The 23,772-nt window shown below is 38.3% G+C and overlaps 1 protein-coding gene across 1 annotated transcript in view; it reads left to right on the top strand.

The window, feature by feature from the left end:
- Window positions 1-6,267: 6,267 nt before the first annotated feature.
- Window positions 6,268-23,772, top strand: part of ITIH2 (inter-alpha-trypsin inhibitor heavy chain 2) — a 50,722-nt gene continuing 33,217 nt past the window's right edge. The window contains exons 1-7 of the mRNA XM_077169459.1: window positions 6,268-6,403; window positions 7,728-7,802; window positions 9,640-9,672; window positions 11,096-11,265; window positions 13,624-13,728; window positions 15,578-15,740; window positions 19,187-19,294. Of these exons, the coding sequence (XP_077025574.1) occupies window positions 6,320-6,403; window positions 7,728-7,802; window positions 9,640-9,672; window positions 11,096-11,265; window positions 13,624-13,728; window positions 15,578-15,740; window positions 19,187-19,294 (738 nt within the window). The 5' untranslated portion in view covers window positions 6,268-6,319. The remainder of the gene's footprint in view (window positions 6,404-7,727; window positions 7,803-9,639; window positions 9,673-11,095; window positions 11,266-13,623; window positions 13,729-15,577; window positions 15,741-19,186; window positions 19,295-23,772) is intronic.

Genomic DNA, 23,772 nt, shown 5'->3' with positions numbered 1-23,772 from the left:
TTTTTTGTTTTTGTTTTTTTTTTTTTTTCTTTCTATTATTGTTTTAATTCTTATTCTGTTGTCTTTTTATTTCTTTTTCTAAATCGATGCAAATGTACTAAGAAATGATGAATATGCAACTATGTGATGTTATTAAGAATTACTGATTGTACATGTAGATTGGAATGATTTCTAATTGTTTTGTTAATTCTTTTTTTAATTAATAAAAAAAAAGATTAAAATAATCAGAAATTAAGTGATCACCAGAGGGGACCATAATTTTGAAAATCGTAATTATTTTTTAGAAAAAAAATAAAGCCATCAGGTCCTCATTGCCCAGAGGCATTGTCTTGGTGGAGAAAACCAATGTGGTGACAGAACTGCACCCATGAGGACTAGGCTGATGCGCTCACTCAGCTCAGGGCTCACCCAGTCCATCCTAGGGAAGGGTGAGGAGCATCTGTTTCCTCTTATCCATTATTCCAGAAGATACATTTTCCCAGAAGATATACTGCCATGCAATTTCAAAAGCTGAAAGGAAACTTAGCCAGAATAGTAGGGACAACTCTCAGTCATGTGCCGTGTGAACTATACTTTGCTCTCCAGGCTGATTTTCTTTTGCTGCTTGGAGCAGTGGCAGCAGTGACACAACAGGTACAATAGTAGACATTCACCTTGTGTCAGGTACTGTATGCTTCACCTTGTTCCCCATTTACTGTTTCTCCCAACAGTAGATGTAGATGTCTGTTATGGGTCGAATTGAATTCCTTCTAAGGATATGTTCAAGTCCTAACCCCAGTGCCATGGCTGTGATCCCATTTGTACATAGGATATTTGAAGACATGAGTTGTTGAGAGGAGAGTGCATCCTAATCCAAGTTTCCCGGCATCTTTAAAAGAAAGGAAGAATTGGACCCTGAGAGAAGTGAGAAGACAACCATGTGACTGGGCCAGAGCTGAGTTATGCCACAAGCCAAAGCACACCACAGATGGCGAGCCAACTGCTGCCAGGGCCCTAAGCCTTCAGAGGGAGCACAGCCAGGAATACACCTATAGATGTTGGACTTCCAGCCCCCAGAACTGTAAGACAGTAAATTTCAACTGTTTTAAGCTGCCCAGTCTATGATACTTGGTTACAGCAGCCTCAGCAAACTAAGACACTATTATATCCTCATTTTGCAAAAGAGGAAAACAGATTTTAAAGGGAGAAAGTACCTTTTTAAGACTGCAAATCTGGCAGAATCTAGGTTTTGAATACAGTACTATGTTCCAGGATTGGGAACTAATAGCATAATGGGAAAATTATTAAAAAGTAAAACATATGAGAGCAAAGATGTTATGCCAAGGTCACATCTTTCCAATAGTGATTCAAGTCAGACACTATTGTGCTAAAAAGCCTCATGGTGATGAGTGTGTGCACAGTGCCGGCACAGTAATAGGCTACCATATATAGACGTTGATTAAATAAGTGTATGGTCTCTGCACTTGAGAAAATCTAAAAATGTAAACGGCAAGTGTCTTAATAACTGATGAATAGGTAAATGAAATGTGATATATCCATACAATGGAATATTACTCAGTCATTAAAAAGGAGTGAAATTCTGATACATGTGACAATATGGGTGAAACTTGAAGACATCATGTTCATGAAATAAGTCAGCACAAGAGGACAAACATTGTATGATTCCACTTTTATGAAATAATTATAATTGGCAAATTCATAGAAACAAAAAGTAGATTAAAGATTATCAGGGGTTGGGGAGGTGGGACGGCTGGGGAGTTATTGGTTAATGGATACAAAGTTTCTCTTTAGGGTCATGAAAATTTTTTTTCATTTTCTACATGCATAATTTTTTTTTTAGCTTTTTTACTGTATAACATATAGACAAAGCAAAGAAAGAGAAAAGCAATAGTTTTCAAAGCATTCTTCAATAAGTAGTTACAGGGCTACCATACCATCATCTCAGATTTTTCCTTCTAGCTGCTCCAGAACATTGGAGGCTAGAAGGAATAAATATTTTTTTATCATCACAATTGACTTTTTTCTCTTTCTTGTAAAAAATAACATATATATCAAAAAAAGCAATAAATATCAAAGCATGACACCACAATTAGTTGTAGAACAGATTTCACAGTTTGGCATAAGTTCAATTCCACAATTTTAGGTTCTTACTTTCTAGCTGCTCTAAGATACTGGAGACTAAAAGAGATATCAATTTAATGATTCAGCAATCATATTCGTTTGTTAAATCTTACCTTCTCTGTATAACTCCACCATCACCATTGACCTTTCTGTCCAACTCTTTAGGGGTATTTGGGCTATGACCATTCTAACTTTTTCATATTGGAAGTGTCTGTCAATAACATAGGGTAGGAAGATGGAACTAGCTAATGTTCTGGAGAGGCTGGGCCCTCTAGAGACCCATTTGGAGGTTGTAGGTTTCTGGAAAGTTACCCTAGAGCATGGGACATTTGTAGAATCTTATATATTGCCTTAGGCATTCTTTAAGATTGGCTGGAATGGTTTTGGTTAGGGTTTAGAAAGTTATAATAGGCAGCAAGGTCTAACTGGAGCTTGCGTAAGAGTGACCTACAGAGCAGACTCTCGACTCTTTTTGAACTCTCCCAGCCACTGATACCTTACTTTTTACACTTCTTTTCCTCCTTTTGGTCAGGATGGCATTGTTGATCCCACAGTGCCAGGGTCAGAGTCATCTCCCACGCTGCCAGGGAGACTTTCACCCCTGAATGTCATGTCTCATGTTGGGAGGAGGACCATGATTTCACTTTCAGAGTTAGGCTTAGAGAGAGTGAGGCCATATCTGAGTAACAAACAAATCTATAGGTAGACTAAGCTTCTCCCTACATACATAAGCTTCACAAGAGCAAGCGTCAAGATTGAGGGCTTGGCCTATTGATTTGGGTGTCCCTATGTTTGACACAGTATCGGGGGTTTCCCTGGTAGTGAAGTTTAATAGTTCTGTGTTTTTTCTACCATCCTTCAAGGGACTTTGTCAATACTTTTTGATTATCTGCTCAATATGTACTGGGATATAACCAGGTATTACATTAAGCTGTACAGGGTTAAAGGCCTCCATTCTCATTCTGGGTTCCCTGTGTTTTGATTGTGTAAATGAGCTATCCAGACAGATTAGCTAGATTATGTGCTACAGAATATGTAGGTTCCAGACAAAATAAACCTTTCTTCCCTTGGTCTCAAAGAGCAAGTGAGGTTCTAGAATACAGACAATGTTTTCCTTACCCCTGTGTTTGGAATTACCTTAATCCCAACCTGATCGACTTCATTCTTATCTCTAAGTACTAAGTTACACATATATAAAAGAGCCTCTTAAAATCCCCAAATAATATTTACCACTCTGGACTAAGTGTGATAGCAGTAAGACTTATCAATCTAGGCCCATGGGTCGTGAAAAATTTTAGAAACATCATCTTTTCTGTGAAATGTGTCCCCACCTCTTAATGGGAGTTGATCATGCCTTCTTTTGAACCACTTCTGCCAGGTAAACAGCTTTCAAATTTATCATTTGTTGTAAGTATTATTGGCCCTCCCCACCTCCCCCACTAACACAGTGAGCCACTTGAGAGTAAGAGCTCCCCGTGAGTTATTTTCATGTCTCCAGCACCCACTGCATAAATCTGCATCAATATTTATGGTGTTTGAGCTAATTCATTAACTATTAGCTCAACTGTTTTTCTTAGCCATTTCCCCTTTATTTGTAACTTTGCTTGTCCATTTTTCACTAGTGATTGAAACTTTTGGCTGTATTTTTCCTTTTGTATTATTTCCTGGGAATTTGTTCCCCAAATATAAATGGTGCAGCAATGATCTTATAGTTCACAGTTTATATATAACGTATTACTCACCAGAAAGCCTGAATCAACTCTGTGCCACCAGTACTGTGGATTATCTGTTTCTCTATAACCTCCTAATGCGGTTTAAAAATCCCTAATTATGTTTCTATTGCAGTACATGTTTCATAGTAGATTAAAGTTGTCTTCAATTTCATTTGTTTCATATGAGCACATGAGCATTTTTACCTATGAAAAAATATTATCTATCTTTTCTTATATATAAACTGTCTGCTCATCTACGTTCTCCAGTATGGGTATGTCTTAGTCTCCTAGCTATTAAAACAAATACCATACAGGGGGTTGGCTTAGCAACAAGAATTTATGGGCTCACAGTTTCAGAGGCTAGAAAGCGTTCTTCCTTCCAGGATCAGTATCTCCCAACTGGCTGTCAATCTCTGGGTTCCTCGATTCTTCTGTCACAAGGCTATTGACATGGTAGCATCTTCTTTCTTTTCTGTGTTCCATTGACTTCCAGCTCTGGCTTCTCTCTCTCTGTCTTTCACTCTGCTTATAAAGGACTCCAGTAATCCAGATCAAAACCCACCCTGATTCAGTGGAGCCACACTTTAATGAAGTGACATCTTGAAGAGATCTTGTTTACAATGGGTCCACACCCACCAGAAAGTGGACTAAGACCAAGAGCATGTCCAAACTGGGGTACACAGTTCACGCCATCACACCAGCCTACATTTTAAGCTGTAAATTTTTCTTTTGGGTATTATTCTTGGTCTTCACTCACACTGTTTTTGAAATAAACGTTGAACTACTCTCCTTTAAACAAAGTCAGAAGTCTATCAGACAACTGATCTACTTGTCATGTTCAACTTAATCCTCAGAGTGACTCTATGATGCGCAAGGGAGCCAGTTGAGTCTGGTTAGAATAGGATCTGGTATAAACAATCATAAATCATCATAACTCAGAGGTCACAGCAGACTTTAGTCTGTTTCGTATTGGTTTTAGTTCCCCCATGTGAATGTGTGAATGGACTTTTAGAGAGTAGTGGTTTCCTGCAGCAGGTCCGTGACCAAGTCTTAGATCAAGTAAAGAGTCAAGATGACAAGAAGCCATGGATTTCATCCTGGGGAAAGTAGCAGGCGGAAAGGACAAAATGTCAGGTCCTTGATGACTACACTGGGGTCCACACCATGGCCCTCTTCAATCAGATGTCTAGAGTAGGTGCTGGGAAACCAACACTCAAGAAAAAGCTAGTCCAGTAGACTTGCCACCCAGCTTGGGTGTTACTGGTATGTTCTAGTCTAAATTCACACCTAGAATACCAGATCCCAGAGATGGACACAGCATGTTGCTTCTCTTAGGTGTAATAATGAAGAGCAAAAACCTTGGATTCAGGCAGCTCATGGTCTGAGTCTTCATTCCATCCCACTTAATAGCTGTGAGATGTGAGGCAAATTACTTAATCTTAATACATTTCCTCAACTGTACATGAGGATACAGACACTACACAGTCTATTTGGTACTTACAATGATCAAACAGGGTGGATAATCCAAGTTAAAATACCCAACTCAAGGAAGGGCTCAATAAATCTTACTTAACATTGTTATTATATCTAGACCATAAGCAGGAAATAATAATATAATATACTGCCAGGCTGGACTTTCAGTGATTCTGGGACTGAGAAGAATTGTTGGCCACCAACCAGGCAAGGCAGACCAGGAGTGGGCAAGGAGAGACATTGTTATCTTTTTTGCTTTTTGCATGGGCAGGCATCGGGAATCGAACCCGGGTCTTCAGCATGGCAGGCGAGAACTCTGCCTGCTGAGCCACCTTCCAGACATGGTTATCTTAATGAGAGAGATTAATGATGCATTCTTACTGATGACCAGGACTTTGAATCCTGCACCTTACTTTACATGGTTCCTTGTACATAACAGGTAGTTGATTATCAAAGACAGGGAGAAAACTATTAACAATAAAAAAAAAAACCTAGTTCTTTGCTCAAAAAAGAAAAAAACATAATATATCTCTCCACATTGTTTCTCAATTTCTTCTGTTTTCATGGAAGTCAGTAGATTTTGTTTACCGAAATTTTTCACATTAGCCTTTGTTCTCTGACTGTTTCTTGGTGCAGTTCCTCACTTGCTCCTTTAAAGAGGTTAACGATAATATTTAGGTGTCTCTGATTTTAAGATCAACGAAAATCAGCCAAAGCAGAAAAACAGCACGTCCAACCAAAGCTGATTTATTCTCATAGCCCAGTTACTGCCCCTGGCTTTGTTGTTTGAATAACCTCCTGGTGTCCGACCTACCCTCACAGCTCAAATTTGAGCTCCAAAACAAATATTTGTTCCACTTTTGAACAAAGTTTGAGCACTTTCCTTCTTCTTTTCCTTCTTTTCCAAAACAGACTGTGCTCCTCTGGACTCCTGTGAACTTGGTTCGGCGGGAAGGAGTGGAATTATCTCCAGACCATCTGCTCCGGGGAGCTTGGCAAAGCTGTCCGGCAAAATGAAACGACTCACGTGCCTTCTCTTCTGGTTGCTTCTCTCTGTAGCACAGGGCTTGGAAATCCCCACAAATGGACTTCCTGAAGTAAGTACTTCCAGAAGACTTCCTTATTCTTGGCCTATATATATGCTCAGTAAATAGCCTCTTTCTATCCAACAGTTGTACACTGTATGGAATGAAAATTTGTGATAAAATTCATCTGGGTGGAAATGTTTGCTGTTATAATTACTAGAAAGGTATATTTCTCTTTAACAGGTTTTGCTTGAGAATTAAGTCAAGGTCAATGTGCTGTTACCACAGTTTAGCAGTTCTAGAGCATAAGTTCTCACTCTTTATCTAAGGAATGAAGGTAATAACAGACTAACCTAAAGAGCTGTTAGGAGAATTGAATAATGTATGTAAACTACCTAGCATCATGCCTGGCACTAGTAGCACTTAATGATTATTAGCTATTATTATTATTACTATTAAGAAATAATATCACTCTTTTACTAAAAAGAAGTCATTATCAAAGCATTAATGTTTTGTGCACCTAAATGAACAATGATTTCTGTAATAAGGGCACTTGAAACATTCCTTTTAAGTGGGAAAATGGCACGTAGGTTGGCAGAGTACAGGAACAATACCCGGAAAGCTCAAGGACCCCCCTTTGGCCCCTTGGCTCTCCCCAGCAGACCCCTTTTCTCATAAGGAAGGTCTTGAACTGAGTCATTTTGAAAATCATACAAGAGCTATGTATATGCCAGAAAAGCAAAATGTGTTATGGGATTATCCTAGCAAAGGCAGTCACTTATAATACTTGCAGAATGGATTACCTCCAAAGGATATTGCTGGCATATCTACAGAGATAAAAATCACTCTGCTGCTTAGAAACTATCATATATTCTAACACTTTATGTTAGTGTGTGTTGGAAATTTCATAGATAGAGCAGGAATTGAGGCCCAGATGTGTTGGTGCTTTTACAGTCACTTCTTATTGGTATTCTTTTCGTACCTACGTTTTTAATTTAAGACTCTCATGAGTACATCTAACTACTGAAACACTGCTAAAGCCCCGGGATCTGCACAGCACCTCCCCAGGCACCTACCTAACAACTTGGACACTTAGACCTCCATTTGTCTGTTCCATCAATCTTCTGGCAAGCTCAAAAATGAATTCCTGCAGCCAAGACATTTGAAAACGTTTACTTCTATTTACTCACCTCTGGGATATAGCTAGCAAACATAAACATACTGAAGAAATCATTGACTAAAAAATGAAATTGCCCAGAGGTATAGGAAAGAGAATAAAATAACATATAGAGAACACCCTTGTACCTACCACCAGCTGTGTCAAATCTTAACATTTTGCCTCTTCTGTTCCCGATTTTTTTTAAATAGAAATATGCATCTTAAATTCTTTTTTAAGTTTGCAGAGTACGGAGATCTTGTGGAACTGGCCCCAGGAAAATTTCAATTTGTGCCAGAGAGCTGGAGATATCAGGTACAGAAAGCTTTCATTCCAAAAGTGAGAGTTCATGAGTGAAGTAAAACTAGAAGTAATAAGATGCCTTTTGCCAGATTTTCCCCAGAGCTCGCTTTTTAGCAGAGAAGATTCCAGTGGCTTTGCACCTTAATGGAAGCATTGTCAAGGTGAAATAAATAGGAGACCTCCACATAGCTGTTCATTGCCTCCAAAACATAATGGTCACGTGTGGCCCTTAAAGAATATATGAAAGAGGGCGTCCAAGTTCAGGGGTAGAATTCTTGCCGTGCCATGGGTTCGATTCCTGGTCCATGTATGTCCATGTACTTCCCTCAAAACAAATGACCAAACATACAAACAAAAAATTCAACAAATGGTGCTGCAATAATGGGATACTCACATGGAAAAATAATGAAATGTGACCCTGCTATACAGCATAAAGAAAAAAAAAGAAGAGTATATGGCTACATGTTTTATTTAAAATTTAGGATTATGGACAGTTTTTTTTTTTTTTCTGTCTTATAAGAAAGAATTTCCTGTTAGGAGGGCATTTCTTATCCTGGTGGTGACAGACACTTCCAATTGCACCTTTGGCATTCTCCTTCCTCCAACCACTGCTGCATCATTGGAGGCTGCAGCCCTGAGGCCATGAGAAGCAAGAGATGAGTTCTAACTAAAGGGAGTTGGTTCTCCCACATAGACCCTCACGTGCTGTGAAAAGAGGTACTTATGAAAGCAAGGCAAAACTAACAAATAGCCGATTTTGTAGGGGTATGCATTTTTGACTTTCGAATAGTTCGATTTTTTTGTAGCCCAATATTGGAACTCACTAGGCAAGTCAACACATCAGGGTCTTCCTCTAGCCACAAGAGAGAACTTTTAGTCATTGGGAAGCACATTCAAATAGTCTAAGAGAAGAAGGCAGCTATTGGCTTCACACATCCACTAAAACCTTGTTCTCCCAAATCAGGCAAGCTGAGCTTATATCCAACACCTGACATTATTTTAAAATCCATTCACTGTTAACCCTTCACCCCTAACTCTTGAGGCATTCAGCTTTCAAAAGCAAGAAGATTACCTCTGCTCATGACCTCAGGACGCTAGATGATTAGATAACTCCCTATTACGGTGGTTAAGAGCACAGAATTTTCCAGGGGCCAGTCACCATGCTGGGTTCTGGGGCTCCTCCACCAGGAAAGAAAGTTTTCTCAGAGCTTCATCCAAAGGAGAAGATGGATGATAACCAAGCAATCACTCAAACAGAATGAATAATTAGAAAGCAGTGAATACTTTGAAAGAAAGGAGTCTGCTGCTATGCAAGACACTTACAGGGAAGCTGACCTAGCCTGGAAACTCAGAGAAAGCTTTACTGAAGAACTTCTGCCCAGGTTGGAATCTGATGGATGAGTAGGAATTAGCTCCATGGGGAAGAAGGGTGCAGAGGGAGCCTGGAAGGGGGATAATTGCACTGTGGGACTATCTAGAGCCCCATGGCAGGGTAAGGTATTGAAATAACCATTTAACTGAATTTTTTTAAAAAGGCAAATGGATAGACAGAGTAAAGGTGGCACATGCTACTTAGTGTGAGTTTAGTTGAATACCTCCATTTAAAAATATTTGCTACTACATTACATAAAAAAATTGCTATGCTTGCAACATAGCAGAAAAATTTCCCATATGCTAGTGGGAAAATGATATTCAAGAATATGGAATAGTCATATCTCAGCTCCAGTGAATGAATGAATTGCAGCTCAGTTTTAGAAAAAATATTTTTCGACTGAGAGAAAATCATTTTTTCGCTCAAGGTAATAAATAACATATAGTTGAAGAATGATTATTTACCTTCCTTTCACAGAGAAGTGTTTCTGGAGATTCTGGAGAAATGTTGGTAAGTTTGCTTTGATTTTGTTAAACATTGATGTCCAAGTGATTTTTCTGTTAACTATTATCTGGAAATCAGTCTGGTTGTTTCTTTCGTCTTCATTCCTGAGAGTGTTTACCTGGCTTTCGAAATACCCCCTTACCCAATTCTGTTTGAAAGTGTTTCTAAAATTCAGCATTAAAGATTGCAAGATATTTGCAGACACAAAGATACTTCATCAAGAGTCAAAAAATGACTTTTCTATTTTTTCTCAAGTTTTACCAACAAGTTTTTATCCAAGCATACGTATTTTTCCCAATTTCACAGTTAGTTTTGATCAAATGTGACATCTAATAGCTTTGGAGAGTAAAAGTGTCCCCAGGAAAGGAATTTTTGAACATGAAATGGCTCAATTTTCCTGAAATGTTCAAAGCAGATCTTCCCATGGCAAGAAAGCATCAAAAGGAAGAGGTTTCTGTTGTGCTGCCTACTCTGAACTGACAGAAACTGTGAGAAGTACGTTCTTAAGGGACAGGAAGGACAAATAAATTAGCCTGAATTTCATTCCAGCTTGAGATGTAATCTAGTTGAGAGGTTTACCCAAAACCAGCCCCAAAGATGAGGTTTGTGGGTTGATACCTACTATTGAAATAAGCAAATCCTTTTAGAGAAAAAAGCAAAATAGAATGAGTTGCACAATTGCCACCATCCTGAAGAAGCTCTTGGGGGCCTCGTAAAAGATGTGTATTTTTATCACCTTGCCTCTGGGCATACCAATGTACTGTAATTATTTACAGCAGAGATGCCCTTCAATCAGTAGCGAAGGAATGGGAAAGGAGGTCCAGTGTGCTGGACCAAGAATTACATCGAAATGCCCTTTTTGTGATATTCCATTCATTTCACTCAAATCCATCAGTGTTCTCACATTTTGTTTTAATTTGGGGGAGGAGAAGAGAACCAGGAGAAGATGAAATTATAGTAGATGAGACTGGAGAAGGTCATTAGCACTATGGGGCTCTAGGAATGACAGGAGTCAACCATATCCACTCTAAAGACACAGTTTCCCTTCCCAACTCTGCAATCCCTTATTCTTTCCCTCGTAATGGGCCTGTCTTTGAAGTTGCTTCCTAGGCATTCTCACATCCAATCTTGCTGTCCACCACCACATTCCACTTGCATTCTAATAAAAAAAAGAATTATCATTATCAATAGACTTATAGAGCTAAAAGGCACCCTGAGGTATCTCAAAACAAAGGTAGACTTCTGCTGGGGTATATCCAATAAACTGTGGAAATTCTTAATAATACCTAAGACACCTGCTTAACCATGCTTATAAATCTAGGGATTGTACTTAGGAAATAAAATGTACTGCTATTAACATCAAATACTTGGGGAAATGCTATATCATTTTTCTAAGAATATAGTTATTATGTTTTCTTTCCAATCCCAGGAACATGATGATCAAATAACTCTTTATAGCTATAAAGTCCAGTCCACTATTACTTCTCGTTCGGCCAATACCGTCATCCAGAGCAAACTGGTCAACAACTCCCCAGTGCCTCAGAATGTGGTTTTTGATGTTCAAATTCCCAAAGGAGCCTTCATTTCCAACTTCTCCATGTGAGTAACAATGACATAAGACCAGAATTCACGTCCTCTGTACTCTCAGATGGACCACGGGTTTTGCCAGCTCCAGTGGGTCTCTCTTTCAGAGCTGTGGACCCACAGAGTGTCGGAAGTCATTGTGTTTCTGGGGTTGAGAGTGGAGGTGAAGGGAGTCCCAAAAGTTTGTTTTTGTTTAAAGTATCAGAATTTGTGAAGGATTTGCTCTTCATTTTGAGTAAATTAAAACAAACTTCAAGTCCATCTCTACAGTAACAACTTTACATTCGCCGCATTTTAATATGCTTTCTCGGATGGAAGAAAAATAAATGGCATCCCCCTGGCTTACAGAAAACTATGTATCAGTATGGATGGAGCATGTTGGTTTTGTCTATCATATGTTTCTCTATGGGAAAAAAAAATGTTGAAAAGCCCTGATTAAACTGAAGCACTTATCCAGGCTAGTGGGTTAGCCAAACTTGACTTGAATCTCTCCTTAATGATAAAATTACTACCTCCCAAGACAATCCATTCAGTAGGTGAACATCTCTGTTAAAATGATTTATTATACTTAATTTAAATCTTTTTAAATTTTCTATCTAGCAATGCTAGTTCTACCCATGTAGGACAAAAATACTCTTTATAAAATACATCAGAAGAATTCATGGATGAAATGATATGCTATCTGGTTTCAAAATAATCAAGGTGGAGAAAATGGAGGTATAGACAAAATTAAGATTGACCAAGTACTAACAGTGGTGTAACTGAGCGATAGTTACATGGGGTTCTTATATTATTATATTTTTGGTATGTTTGAAAATTTCCCTAAAAATGAAAGTTTTTAAATTGCCCCAATACTTTCCAAAGAGTTAAGGCCAGTTATTTTGTCCCACCTGGAGGCTTCAGTGATAAAAGCTAAACATTCCCTGTTCTTTCAAGTGCTTGGAGTGGTTTTCTGTCTGACCATCCAGGTACTCTCCCCAGAATGTGCTCCAGTTTGTCAAAGTCCCTCTTAAGTTGTCTAGAACAGAGCACAATAGTCTGTATCCAGTCTAGCTAGTTTTTTTTTTTTTTTTTTTAGGTTAAGTCACCTCTCACCTGCTTTTGTCTTTTGTACACAAGGTAACCAATGATAATTGCAGTGAAGTAAAAGATTCACTTACCGTGCACCATGGCTTCTCAAAACCGCAGAGCCCTGCTGACCGTATTTTATAAACAAAGTAGACTCAAAAACCATGTATGTGGCTAAAATAAATTCCAGCATCCTTTGAATTGACTTAAAACTTTATAAGTTTTTCTTTTGTCCAAAGTTCTTATGTCATGTCTTTATATGACATTGTGTCTAAAAAATTATATTTAGAACTATTTTAATAAATGTTTAGTTTAAAACCACATAACCAGAACGTATCCTAGGAATGTTCTCTTCCGCTTTTCCTTCATCCTTTCCTTTCTTCCCCACCTCATTCCATAGGAGAAATGAAGTGGGAAATTTCACAGAATTGTGAAATATTCATTAACTTTGATCTCCCTCTTCTCGTGCTGAATTTTTAAGACCAGAGAAGATATCTGCCTATATCACCACAATTTAAAATCAGCTGTGCAGACCTCCATGTCCAGTCAAAATATTTTTCCTGTCTTTTTATCACGGTTCCAAATATCCTACCATGAGAGACAGTTCCCTTTTTGTCTTAAAGACTGTATAGACTTTGAACTTTAGTATGATTTCACAGAAAGAGTGCTGCTCTGTATACAGGGGCTCCAGTTCTGGCTCTTTCTGTGACTAGTGTGTTGACTTTGAGCAAATAACTTGACTCCCTGGGTCTGATTTCCCTCATTTAAAGAGGTAAGCCGGGAGTTTCCCTCAACAAGGGAATGCTATTGGCATTTGGGGCAGGAAAACTCTCTAGTGGAATTTTCCCTCACATCGCAGAATAGCTAGAAGTCATTAGAACAACCTGAAACTTCACATGTTTCAAAGCAGGAGACATTGCCCACTTAAGTACCCTAATGTCTCTTTGCTTTCCAAAGTTCTCAAATCCTACTTCCCTGACCATCCATCACCTGGCAAGGTTGTTGAAGGAAAGCTGGGAAGTAGCAGCTACTGTAGACATTTGCATACCAAAAAAGGGTGGGGAATACATTCCCCAAAATTCAGATGCCTTCCACTTCAGTGATATTCCAAGGCCTCTGGTGGCGTGGGACATGCTGAGATATCCCTTTTCAGGTGAAGGATAGGACAGTGAATAGCATATTGAAACTAGAAGTCTCTCTTCTGGTTTCTTACAAATGCAAATGATAATTAAATGAACCTTGTTGCATTGCTTTCTTGTTTGTTTTGCTCTTCTAGCCAACTGGCCGCCTTCTATTGTTTTTCAGGACTGTGGATGGCACAACATTTACTAGTTCCATTAAGGACAAGGTAATAGGCCGACAGCTCTACTCTCAGGCGAGAGCAAAAGGCAAGACGACCGGATTGGTGAGGTAAGGCACGACTACGAGCCAGCATGGCCTGCCCTGTCATCTCTGTTGCTGTTCCCTCTGTGTCCCATTCACTTGCAAATGAGGAGACTTCCAGGAAGGCATCAAATCTAAGAAAGAGGACAAATTTCCGTAGTCAGATGGTGGAGTTAGGTATCACAATCCCTGTTTTCCTAAAGGACTCTGATCAATGAATGGGTTTGGAGTGATATCACTTAGATTATCCTTATATAGTCTATTTTGCAGGTAAATCGATATTATGCAAGTAAATATTGATTTTCTAAAAAGGTACATAAAGCAACAACAGAAATATTGGTGATCTTGTTACAAAGCTTACCATATGTATGGAAAGAAAGATGTGATATTTGTTTTAATGATTTATTCTGCCTTATCTTTACGGAGATAAAGATGTTTTAAGTATGAGTAATTTAGCTTAAATTTTGAGGTTTTCCCTGCGTCTAATCTTTAGTAAGATCCTGGGAAGACCAAACTACCTTCAGAAAAGCCGCCTCTCAAGCAAGCAAGTTCAAAGAGAATTTTAACCCATCACTCCTTCAACTGCATATCTAATCTTATGCCAAATTCTGCCCTCTTCTTTTCATTATCTTCTCCTCCTCTACATCTCCAAATTTGGTATAGTTCAAGTTCCTTTCATTTCATTCACTCATTCACTCATTTAATGAAAATTCTCAGAGTCCCAAAAAGATAACTTTGTTTGGGAGGTCCAGAAATCATCACAGAAGAAGTGATGTTTGAGGTGAATTCAAACAAAGGAATAGAATTCAGGCCAGGTGAAAAGAGGAGGGAAGACATTCCACACAGAGTACATATCTCCAGTGTTACTCCAAGTGAATCAATCAATTCATTTATCTTTATCTATTATTTTTACCACATCATCCATTCATTTATTCATATTTTTATTTCACAAATATTTATTCACAATGGAAACCATTTTAGGCATTGGAATGAGAACAAAGCAGATAAAGTTTCATCAAGGACACATTCTAGACTGTGCCCGGATAAATATGGCAACAGGCAGTGCCTGTTCTTCTAAATCTTGCACCAGTCATGCACATCCTTTTTTTTCTTTACCCAATATCCCAGGCTTCCTTCAAAGTCCTTCCCCTATCACAAATGAGCTGAGTAACTACCATCTCTTTCATGTTTTAACCCATTACTTGAACCACCCTCTTGGGATTATCCTAATGTTTTCACTTTAAAACCCTAAACGTCATGATGGCAATGATCACATTGGTCTCAAGATGTATCATGATAAAGAAGGCCTTAGGCTGGAAATACATATCCATTTTTAGGAAATAATAGATGTTTTAATTCCAAAGACCTTCAAAAATATTAAAGAATACCTAGAATGATTCTGGTCTGCAGTCAAGTGAAAAGTGTGCAGTCTTTGGAATCAACCGTACTTGGGATTGAGTCTTGGCTACGAATGACTAGCCATGTGGTTGTGAGCAAGTTGCATATTCTTTATGAGTCTCATTTGCTTTCATCTGTTAATGAGGGTAATGAGAGCTATCTTGTAGAGGTGATATATATCAAGTGCCTCAACCACCTTAGAGATCAATAATAGAGTTCTATAACTGGTAGCCTTGTCAAGAGGACACTTTAAATCAGCAAGAAGCTAGGAAAGAAAAAAATCAGCTAGGAGAGGAGACTAAAACTCTGGGTGGAATTAAATGTATTCGAAGTCAAGTTTATCTATCTACTGTACATTTACATGAACCATTGAGCAGTTTGATCTCCCCAGGGGATGTCTGGATGTCCTCCGCCTAGATCCTGGATCTGTGGAATTATCATGCATGTGGTGACTTGTTTTGGGGGCCCCCACCTGTAGGAGCAGGGCTCTCGATATGGAGAACTTCAAAACTGAAGTCAACATCCTCCCAGGAGCAAAAGTGCAGTTTCAACTTCACTACCAGGAGGTGAAGTGGAGGAAGCTAGGATCCTATGAACACAGGCTTCATCTACAGCCTGGACGACTGGCCAAACACCTGGAGGTAAGTATGGGCTTGTGTGCTCGCTGCGGGGAGTGGATGGGGGGGTCAGTGACACCATGGTCTAGGTAAATCCTGATTTACATTGCCTTATTTTTACCATTTACGATGTTTGATGCCACTTTCAATCCTCAAGACAGTGTGATGTTGATGAAAAGATGATGACTTTGAAGTCAACCAAGCAACTTCCTTACAGATTTCAATGCGAACTCGGCTACTTACCAGCTTTCTGATGTGGCACAAATTATACTGAGTCTCAATTTTCTGTGCTTTAGAAAGGATTCCATGACATACTTACCTTAGTTACAAATGAGATGAACTTGGAAGATAGGGGGTAGATAATAGGAGCTCAGTGATGCTCTGAACTTGTCTTCCCCCTACAGCCACCCCATTCCCCACATCATACCCCAACTATCATGCCATCAAAGGAGCGACATCTTTGGCATTGCATTGGCTACCAACTTGAATTCATCTATATTCTAATCTTCATCTCTTGCCTTAAAATCAGAAATGCTCTTTGCTTTGCTTGAATCTTTGTAATATATGAACATTTTGTGTGTTCAATTGTATGAGGCATAACAGAGTTGGACAAAACATGGGAGAGTGCACAGTCCAACATCCTTTTCCCATTCCACAGATGGAAAGTGAAGCAGAGTGGTTGAGAATTTCCCACAAACATAGGAACAAAAGGGAGTAAATTCATTATGGTGGAATATGAATTCCAATTCGAAAGCTGCATCTCTGCTATGAAAGCACTTTCTTTGTCATGGTTGCTGTGTATGGTACTAGCTCACTACCAGGATATGTGCTGTGAGTTCTTGAGTTCTTTTCAGGACCAGCCCTAGCACCTATGATGCCTTTGTGCCAGGTAGAAAAAGATGTCCTTCCTTGAAGCACACGCAGCCCTGGGTCAGGGATCATGGCTTGGCAAATAGGTTTTGGGGATGTCAGTCTCCTTTTACACCCTGGGCTGGATGTCCTACATGGCTAAATATGTGATCCTGGTTATTTTTTCAGCAGTGACAATGAATGTGTTCCTGTCATCCACATTCTCTTGCTTCATACTTTGACCCCCAGGGCAAATAGTAAGAAGCAACAACTAGATGAGATTAGCTTCTAAATATGCTTTTGCTGAACTTAATGATACTATTCATAATTTTAATAATCTTGATCAGGTATTTATCCATATGATGCCATCCAATCTTTGCCACAATTTATGATTGTGGATATTGAGGCCCAGGGTTAAATAAATTGCCTAAAGTCACAAAACTAAAAAAAATAATAATGAGATTTGAACCTGTGTCTAAATTCATAAATCCAAGAATTCAAGTTTTTGGTTGCATGTAAACAAATTGCTCTTATACTTCTTACATTTTTAGTCATTCTTAAATCACTCATCCTCTCAGGAATTCCCCACCTTCAAAATGGGGAAGAAAGGGTTTGGTATACTAGGAAGCATGTCAGGCAAAGGCAAATTTCCTGAGTTCTGGTCCAGAGTTGGGACTAATGAGACATGCGATCTGAGTAATTCCCTTTCTGGCCTTAATTTTCTCATCTGTGAAATGATAGGGTGGGACTAGACCTCCTCTAAGGTACTTTCTAGTGTTAGCATACTATGAAATGTATCCATTTCTAAAAATATTGGCTCTTATTTGGAGATAAATTAAGGAGGAAACATAAAATTATAGATGTCTCTTTCCCTTTATTCCAGAAAAGATTTCTAATCTCCATCAGAAGGGTCACCATATTGAAATACATGTTCCTCACAGGAATCAAGGAGAATAAGACCTCTTTATTAAAACCTCCTCAATGTATCAAACTTTGGGAAAGGTTTTTATTCCAAACCCTTTTGTTCTTTACAAAAAGACTAACAAATATGGCAAGTTGTTTGAGGCCACCAAGGGCTGGTCCCGGCCTTCCAGAATAGAGCAGAACCAGCTCTGGATTCTGCCCCACCCCCCTCATCCCCGACTCAGTGCTCAGTCATCCAAGAAGCCCTGCTAGGTTTTAGTGCCCATGTCTGCATCAAACTGAGCACAGCTCTGCTACGAGCTTCTGTCATCCTAGGGGGAAAGGCCTCCTCTACTCTCTTCGTCTTATGGTAGACAATCTTTTCTCAAGTATCCTATGTGACTTACAGATGGACTTCTATGGAAGATGAAAGCAGAGGCCTCGGTTCTTTGCACCTCTTAGGGCTTTTCCTTCCTTTTCTCCAAGAGCCGCTCAATTATCTATTAGCAATGGCTGGTCAGATGCTTCCAAGATGAGGCACCTGAGTCTGCAGAGACTTAGTTCTTGCCAACATGGAGAACTATTTGCTCTTTTGGAGGTAACAGGAATCCTGGAGGCAAATTAAGTTCACCTGTTATGCTGGAATTTTAACAACCAAGAAAGAAAATGTTGGCTCTGTTCAAATGAGTGCCCAAGATCTTAGGAAAGGAGATATAAAAACAAAAACAAACAAACAAACAAAAAAACCTAGCAGAAAAAGTATAGGCATAATTGCAAAGTCAGGGACTCCTTAAGGGGAGAGAGCTTGTCTCTGTTGCAAAGGGTCCTAATAAGGAAGAGGCCGGTAAGGAAACCAACGTGTGCATAGGATATTGTCTGATGAGCTCACAATTAAATGGGTCTGTAAAAAAGAAGGGGTATAATCTCATGAAAAAACAAGCAAACAGAACATTATGACTTAGGGCCTGAAGAACAGGGTGGCATTATTAACCTATCAACTGAAAAGACTAAGCAGAGGCTGTTGAAAGTTGAGAAATAACATACAAAGTATTAAGAATTCAGGTACTGGAGCCTGTCATACCTGGTTTTTGAAACTAGGTTCTGTCACTTATTAACTAGATTACTTAACTTCTCTGCTTCTTCATCTATAAAATAGGAAATGATAACATCAGTGAAGGCTAAATGAATTAATACATTTATTCTAAGTATAAATAAAATAGAATAAAAGAGAGCACTCAAAGATGGCAGCTTTTACTACAGTTTTGCCAAGGATCATCAAAAAGCTTTTCCACCAGAGAAAGGAGGAAAATCCCCTAGGATTTTGGAGAAATAGATTATTAAAAGATCTACAGAGTAAATGCAGAATAATTTAACAATGACTTCGCTGCTGCTTCTTTTTTACTGCTAATAATATGACTGCTCGTCTAACTAAAAAGAATTGAATATGATGAAGAGGTGGAATTAAATCCTGAAGAAATGAGGTAATGGAAAGCAAATACTAAGTTGCCAGAAGTGGCTCGAGACTCCACGGTTTTATGAATCACATCCCAAGGAACCTGAACTTGCAGAATGGTAATCTTTCTTTCTAATCCTGCAGGGTAAGCTTTGAGAAAACTTGAAGATGACAGAAACATCGGAGGACTTATTAGTACTTGTACTTCTTTCTTGAGAAGTACAATACTTTTAATGCCTTAAATGATTTTCTTTTCCCTCTCTAGGTGGACGTGTGGATTATTGAACCTCAGGGAATGCGGTTTCTTCATGTTCCAGATACATTTGAAGGTCATTTTGATGGCGTTCCAGTCATATCTAAAGGAAACCAGAAGGTACAATAGCATTGCATGTTGGTAGGAGTTAAGTGGCTAAGAGCTTGTGGTCGCTGTGATCCTATACTCCAGAGAATAAGAAAGGGGGCAGGTCTTGAGCTAAAGACACTATTCTGAAGGAACAGCAATCCCTGAGCAGAGTCTAGCATTTTCCACGGGACATACAAAGCAAAACTCCCAAACATCTCATTCCATTTTGACCAGTGGCTGTTCCTTATGGAGCCTCATTTAATCCCAGTCAACATGGTGGATTTTCATTAATTGCAGTGGGAGCTACTCAGATAACTTCTCTCTGCCTTAATGATCAAGAATAAACAACTATGGAAGGGCAACACTTTTCTGAGAACCTCCCACAAACTTTTCTAGAGCTGGAAGCCATTTCTGCCATGGGAATAGGGAAGTTCTTTGAATCTCTTTTAAAAGGACTGAGTTATTATTTAAAGTACAGAAAATAACAAGTGTGACAAGGACATGGAGGAATTTGAACTCTCGTGCAGTTGCTGTGCAAAACAGTTGAGTGGTTCCTCAAAACACTAAACATAGGATTACCATGTGATCAGCAATTCCACTCCTAGGTATATACCAAAAGAATTGTAAGCAGGGCCTCTAACAGGTACAGGAATAGCTCGTTATATTGCACTCAACTTTATTGTGCTTCACAGACATTACTGTTCGTACAAATTGAAGATTTGTGGCAACCTTGAGTTGAGCAAGTCTATAGGCACCATTTTTCCAACAACATGTGCTCACATCATGTCTCTGTGTTACATTTTCATAATTCCTGCAACATTCCGAATTTTGTTATTATATGTGTTACAGTGGTCTGTGATCAATGATCTTTTGTGTTATTATTATCATTGTTTGGAGGCATCAGAAGCCATGCCCATATAAGATGGTGGATAAAATCAATAAATATTGTATGTGTTCTGATTGTTTCATTAACCAACCATTCCCCCATCTCTCTCCCTCTCCTCAAGCCTCCTTATTCTGTGAGACCCAAAAATATTGAAACTAGTCCAATCAATAGCCCTTCAATAGCCTATTAAGTGTTCAAGTGAAAAGAAAAGTAACACATCTAGTAAGTCAAAAGCTAGAAATGATTATGCTTAGTGATTAAGGCATGTTGAAAGCTGAGTTAGGCCAAAAACTGGAGTTCTTGCTCCCAACAGTTAGCCACTGCAAAGGGAAATTTTTTAAAGGAAATTAAAAGTGCTACTCCAGTGAACATACAAATATGATAAGAATGCAAAACAGCCTTATTACGGATATGGAGAAAATTTTAGTGGTCTGGATAGGAGATCAAACCAGCCACAGCATTCCCTTAAGCCAAAACCTAATCCAGAGCAAGGCCCTAACTCTCCTTATTTCTGTGAAGGTTGAGAGAGGTGAGGAAACCGCAGAAGAAAAGTTTGAAGCTAGCAGAGGTTGGTTCATGAGGCTAAAGGAAAGAAGCCATACCATAACACCAAAGTGCAAGGTGAAGCAACAAATGCTGATGTAGAAGCTGCAACAAGTTATACAGAAGATCTAGCTAAGATAATTGACGAAGGTGACTACACTCAACAACAGATTTTCAATGTAGATGAAACAGCCTTCTACTGGAAGAAGATGCCATCTAGGACTGTCATAGCTAGAGAGGAGAAGTCAAATGCCTAGCTTCAAAGCTTCAAAGGTTAGGTTGATTCTCTTGATAGGGGCTAATGCAAGTGGTGGCTTTTAATTGAAGTCAATGTTCATTTATCATTCTGGAAATTCTAGACCCTAAAGAATTATGCTAAATCTACCCTGCCAGTGCCCTATAAATGGAACAGTGAAGCCTGGATGACAGTACATCTGTTTACAACATGGTTTACTGAATATTGACCATGTTAAGAATTACTGCTCAGAAAAAAAGATTCCTTTTAAAATATAATTCCTTTAAAATATACACCTGGTCACTCAAGTGTTCAGATGGAGATGAACAACAAGACGAATACTGTCTTCATGCTGCTAACACAGTATCCATTCTGCAGCCCATGGATGGTAGAATCATTTCAACTTTCAAATCTTATTAATTAAGAAATACATTTCACAAGGCTACAGCTGCTATAGATAGCAATTCCTCTGATGGATCTGGGCAAAGTAAAATGAAAACCTCCTGGAAAGGATTCACCATTCTAGATGCCATTGAGAACATTTGTGATTCGTGGAAGGAAATGAAAATATCAACATGAACAGGAGTTCAGAAGTAGATTCCAACCTTCGTGGATGACTTTGAGGAGTTCAAGACTTCAGTGGAGGAAGCAACTGCAGATGTGGTAGACATAGTAAGAGAACTAAAATGATAAGATGAGCCTGAAGATGTGACTGAATTGCTGCAATCTCTTGATAAAACTGGAATGATAGAGGAGTTTCTTCTTATGGATGAGCAGAAAAAGTGGTTTCTTGATTTCTTGAGATAGAGTCTACTCCTGCTGAAGATGCTGGGATCATTGTTGAATTGACAACAAAGGATTTGGAAACTGTGTTGATAAAGCAGAGGCAGGGTTTGAGAGCATTGACTCCAATTTTGAAAAAAATTCTGTGGGTAAAGTGCTATCAAACAGCATCACATGCTACAGAGAAGTCTTTCATGAAAGGAAGAGTCAATCAATGCAGCAGACTTCATTGTTATCTTATTTTAAGAAATTGCCACAGGCAACCCAACCTTCAGCAGCTGCCACCTTGATCAGTCAGCAGCCATCAACATCGAAGCAAAACCCTCCTCCAGAAAAAAGATTACAACTCCCTGAAGCCTCAGATGATGGTTAGCATTATTTAGCAACAAAGCGTTTTTTAATCTAGGTATGTACATTGTTTTTTAGACATAAAGCTATTGCACATTAAAGAGACTACAGTATGGTGTAAACATAATTTTTATACGCACTTGGAAGCAAAAAAATTGTATGACTCATTTTATTGTGATATTTGCTTTATTGCAAATAGAATATCTGTCTATTAAAGGTGAACAGGTAAACAAAATGTGCCATATCCATACAATGGGATACTGTAAAAACGTAGGCTGTCCCTTTTACAGCTGTAAAAATAAATGAAGTTCTGATGCATGATACAATATATCTTGAAGACATCATGTTGAGTAAAATAAATTAGGCACAAAAGGATGCATGATTTCACTTATAAGAAATCCCTAGACAATGCAAATAGAGAAGAAATTTAAGAAATATAAGAAATTGGTATATAGGAAAAGAAGAGAAAATGTTATTTTCTAATATTTGATGTGTATATAAAATACTTTAGAATATTAGCTTAGTGTATAGAGATGATGGGCTTTTCATAGTACTACTGTTGTCCAAGGTTAACTATGCACTAATTGTTTAATAAAATAAATGATAATATTTTAGATATAGAAAAAATATTCATCGAGAAAATAAACATAAAGTAACAGGACATATGGATCACTAGTTTTTTGTTTTGTTTTTTTTTTATTAATTAAAAAAAATTAACTAACACAACATTAGAAATCAATCCATTCTACATATGCAATCAGTAATTCTTAATATCATCACATAGGTGTATGGTCATCATTTCTCAGTACATATGCATCGATTTAGAGAAAGAAATAGCACGACAACAGAAAAAGAAATAAAGTGATAACACAGAGAAAACACAAAAATAAAAAGTACAAAAATATATAAGAGAAAGAAAAAAAAAAACAAAAAAAAACTATAGATCAGATGCAGCTTCATTCAGCGTTCCAACATAATTACATTACAGTTAGGCAGTATTGTGCTGACCATTTTTTTTTTTTTTAGACATCATACCATTCTACATATGCAATCAGTAATTCTTAACATCATCACATAGATGCATGATCATCGTTTCTTAGTACATTTGCATCGGTTTAGAAGAACTAGCAGTATAACAGAAAAAAATATAGAATGTTAATATAGAGAAAAAAAATAAAAGTAATAATAATAAGAACAAAACAAACAAAACAAAACAAAACAAGAACCTATCGCTCGGATGCAGCTTCGTTCAGTATTTTAACATGATTACTTTACAATTAGGTATTATTGTGCTGTCCATTTTTGAGTTTTTGTATCTAGTCCTATTGCACAGTCTGTATTCCATCAGCTCCAATTACCCATTATCTTACCCTGTTTCTAACTCCTGCTGAACTCTGTTACCAATGACATATTCCAAGTTTATTCTCGAGTGTCGATTCACATCATTGGGACCATACAGTATTTGTCTTTTAGTTTTTGGCTAGACTCACTCAGCATAATGTTCTCTAGGTCCATCCATGTTATTACATGCTTCATAAGTTTATCCTGCCTTAAAGCTGCATAATATTCCATCGTATGTATATACCACAGTTTGTTTAGCCACTCGTCTGTTGATGGACATTTTGGCTGTTTCCATCTCTTTGCAATTGTAAATAACGCTGCTATAAACATTGGTGTGCAAATGTCTGTTTGAGTTTTTGCCCTTAATTCCTT

Source organism: Tamandua tetradactyla, chromosome 7 (assembly GCF_023851605.1).
Source record: "Tamandua tetradactyla isolate mTamTet1 chromosome 7, mTamTet1.pri, whole genome shotgun sequence".
In the NCBI taxonomy this organism is placed as follows: domain Eukaryota; kingdom Metazoa; phylum Chordata; class Mammalia; order Pilosa; family Myrmecophagidae; genus Tamandua; species Tamandua tetradactyla.
This window is presented reverse-complemented; position numbering and strand designations above follow the sequence as displayed.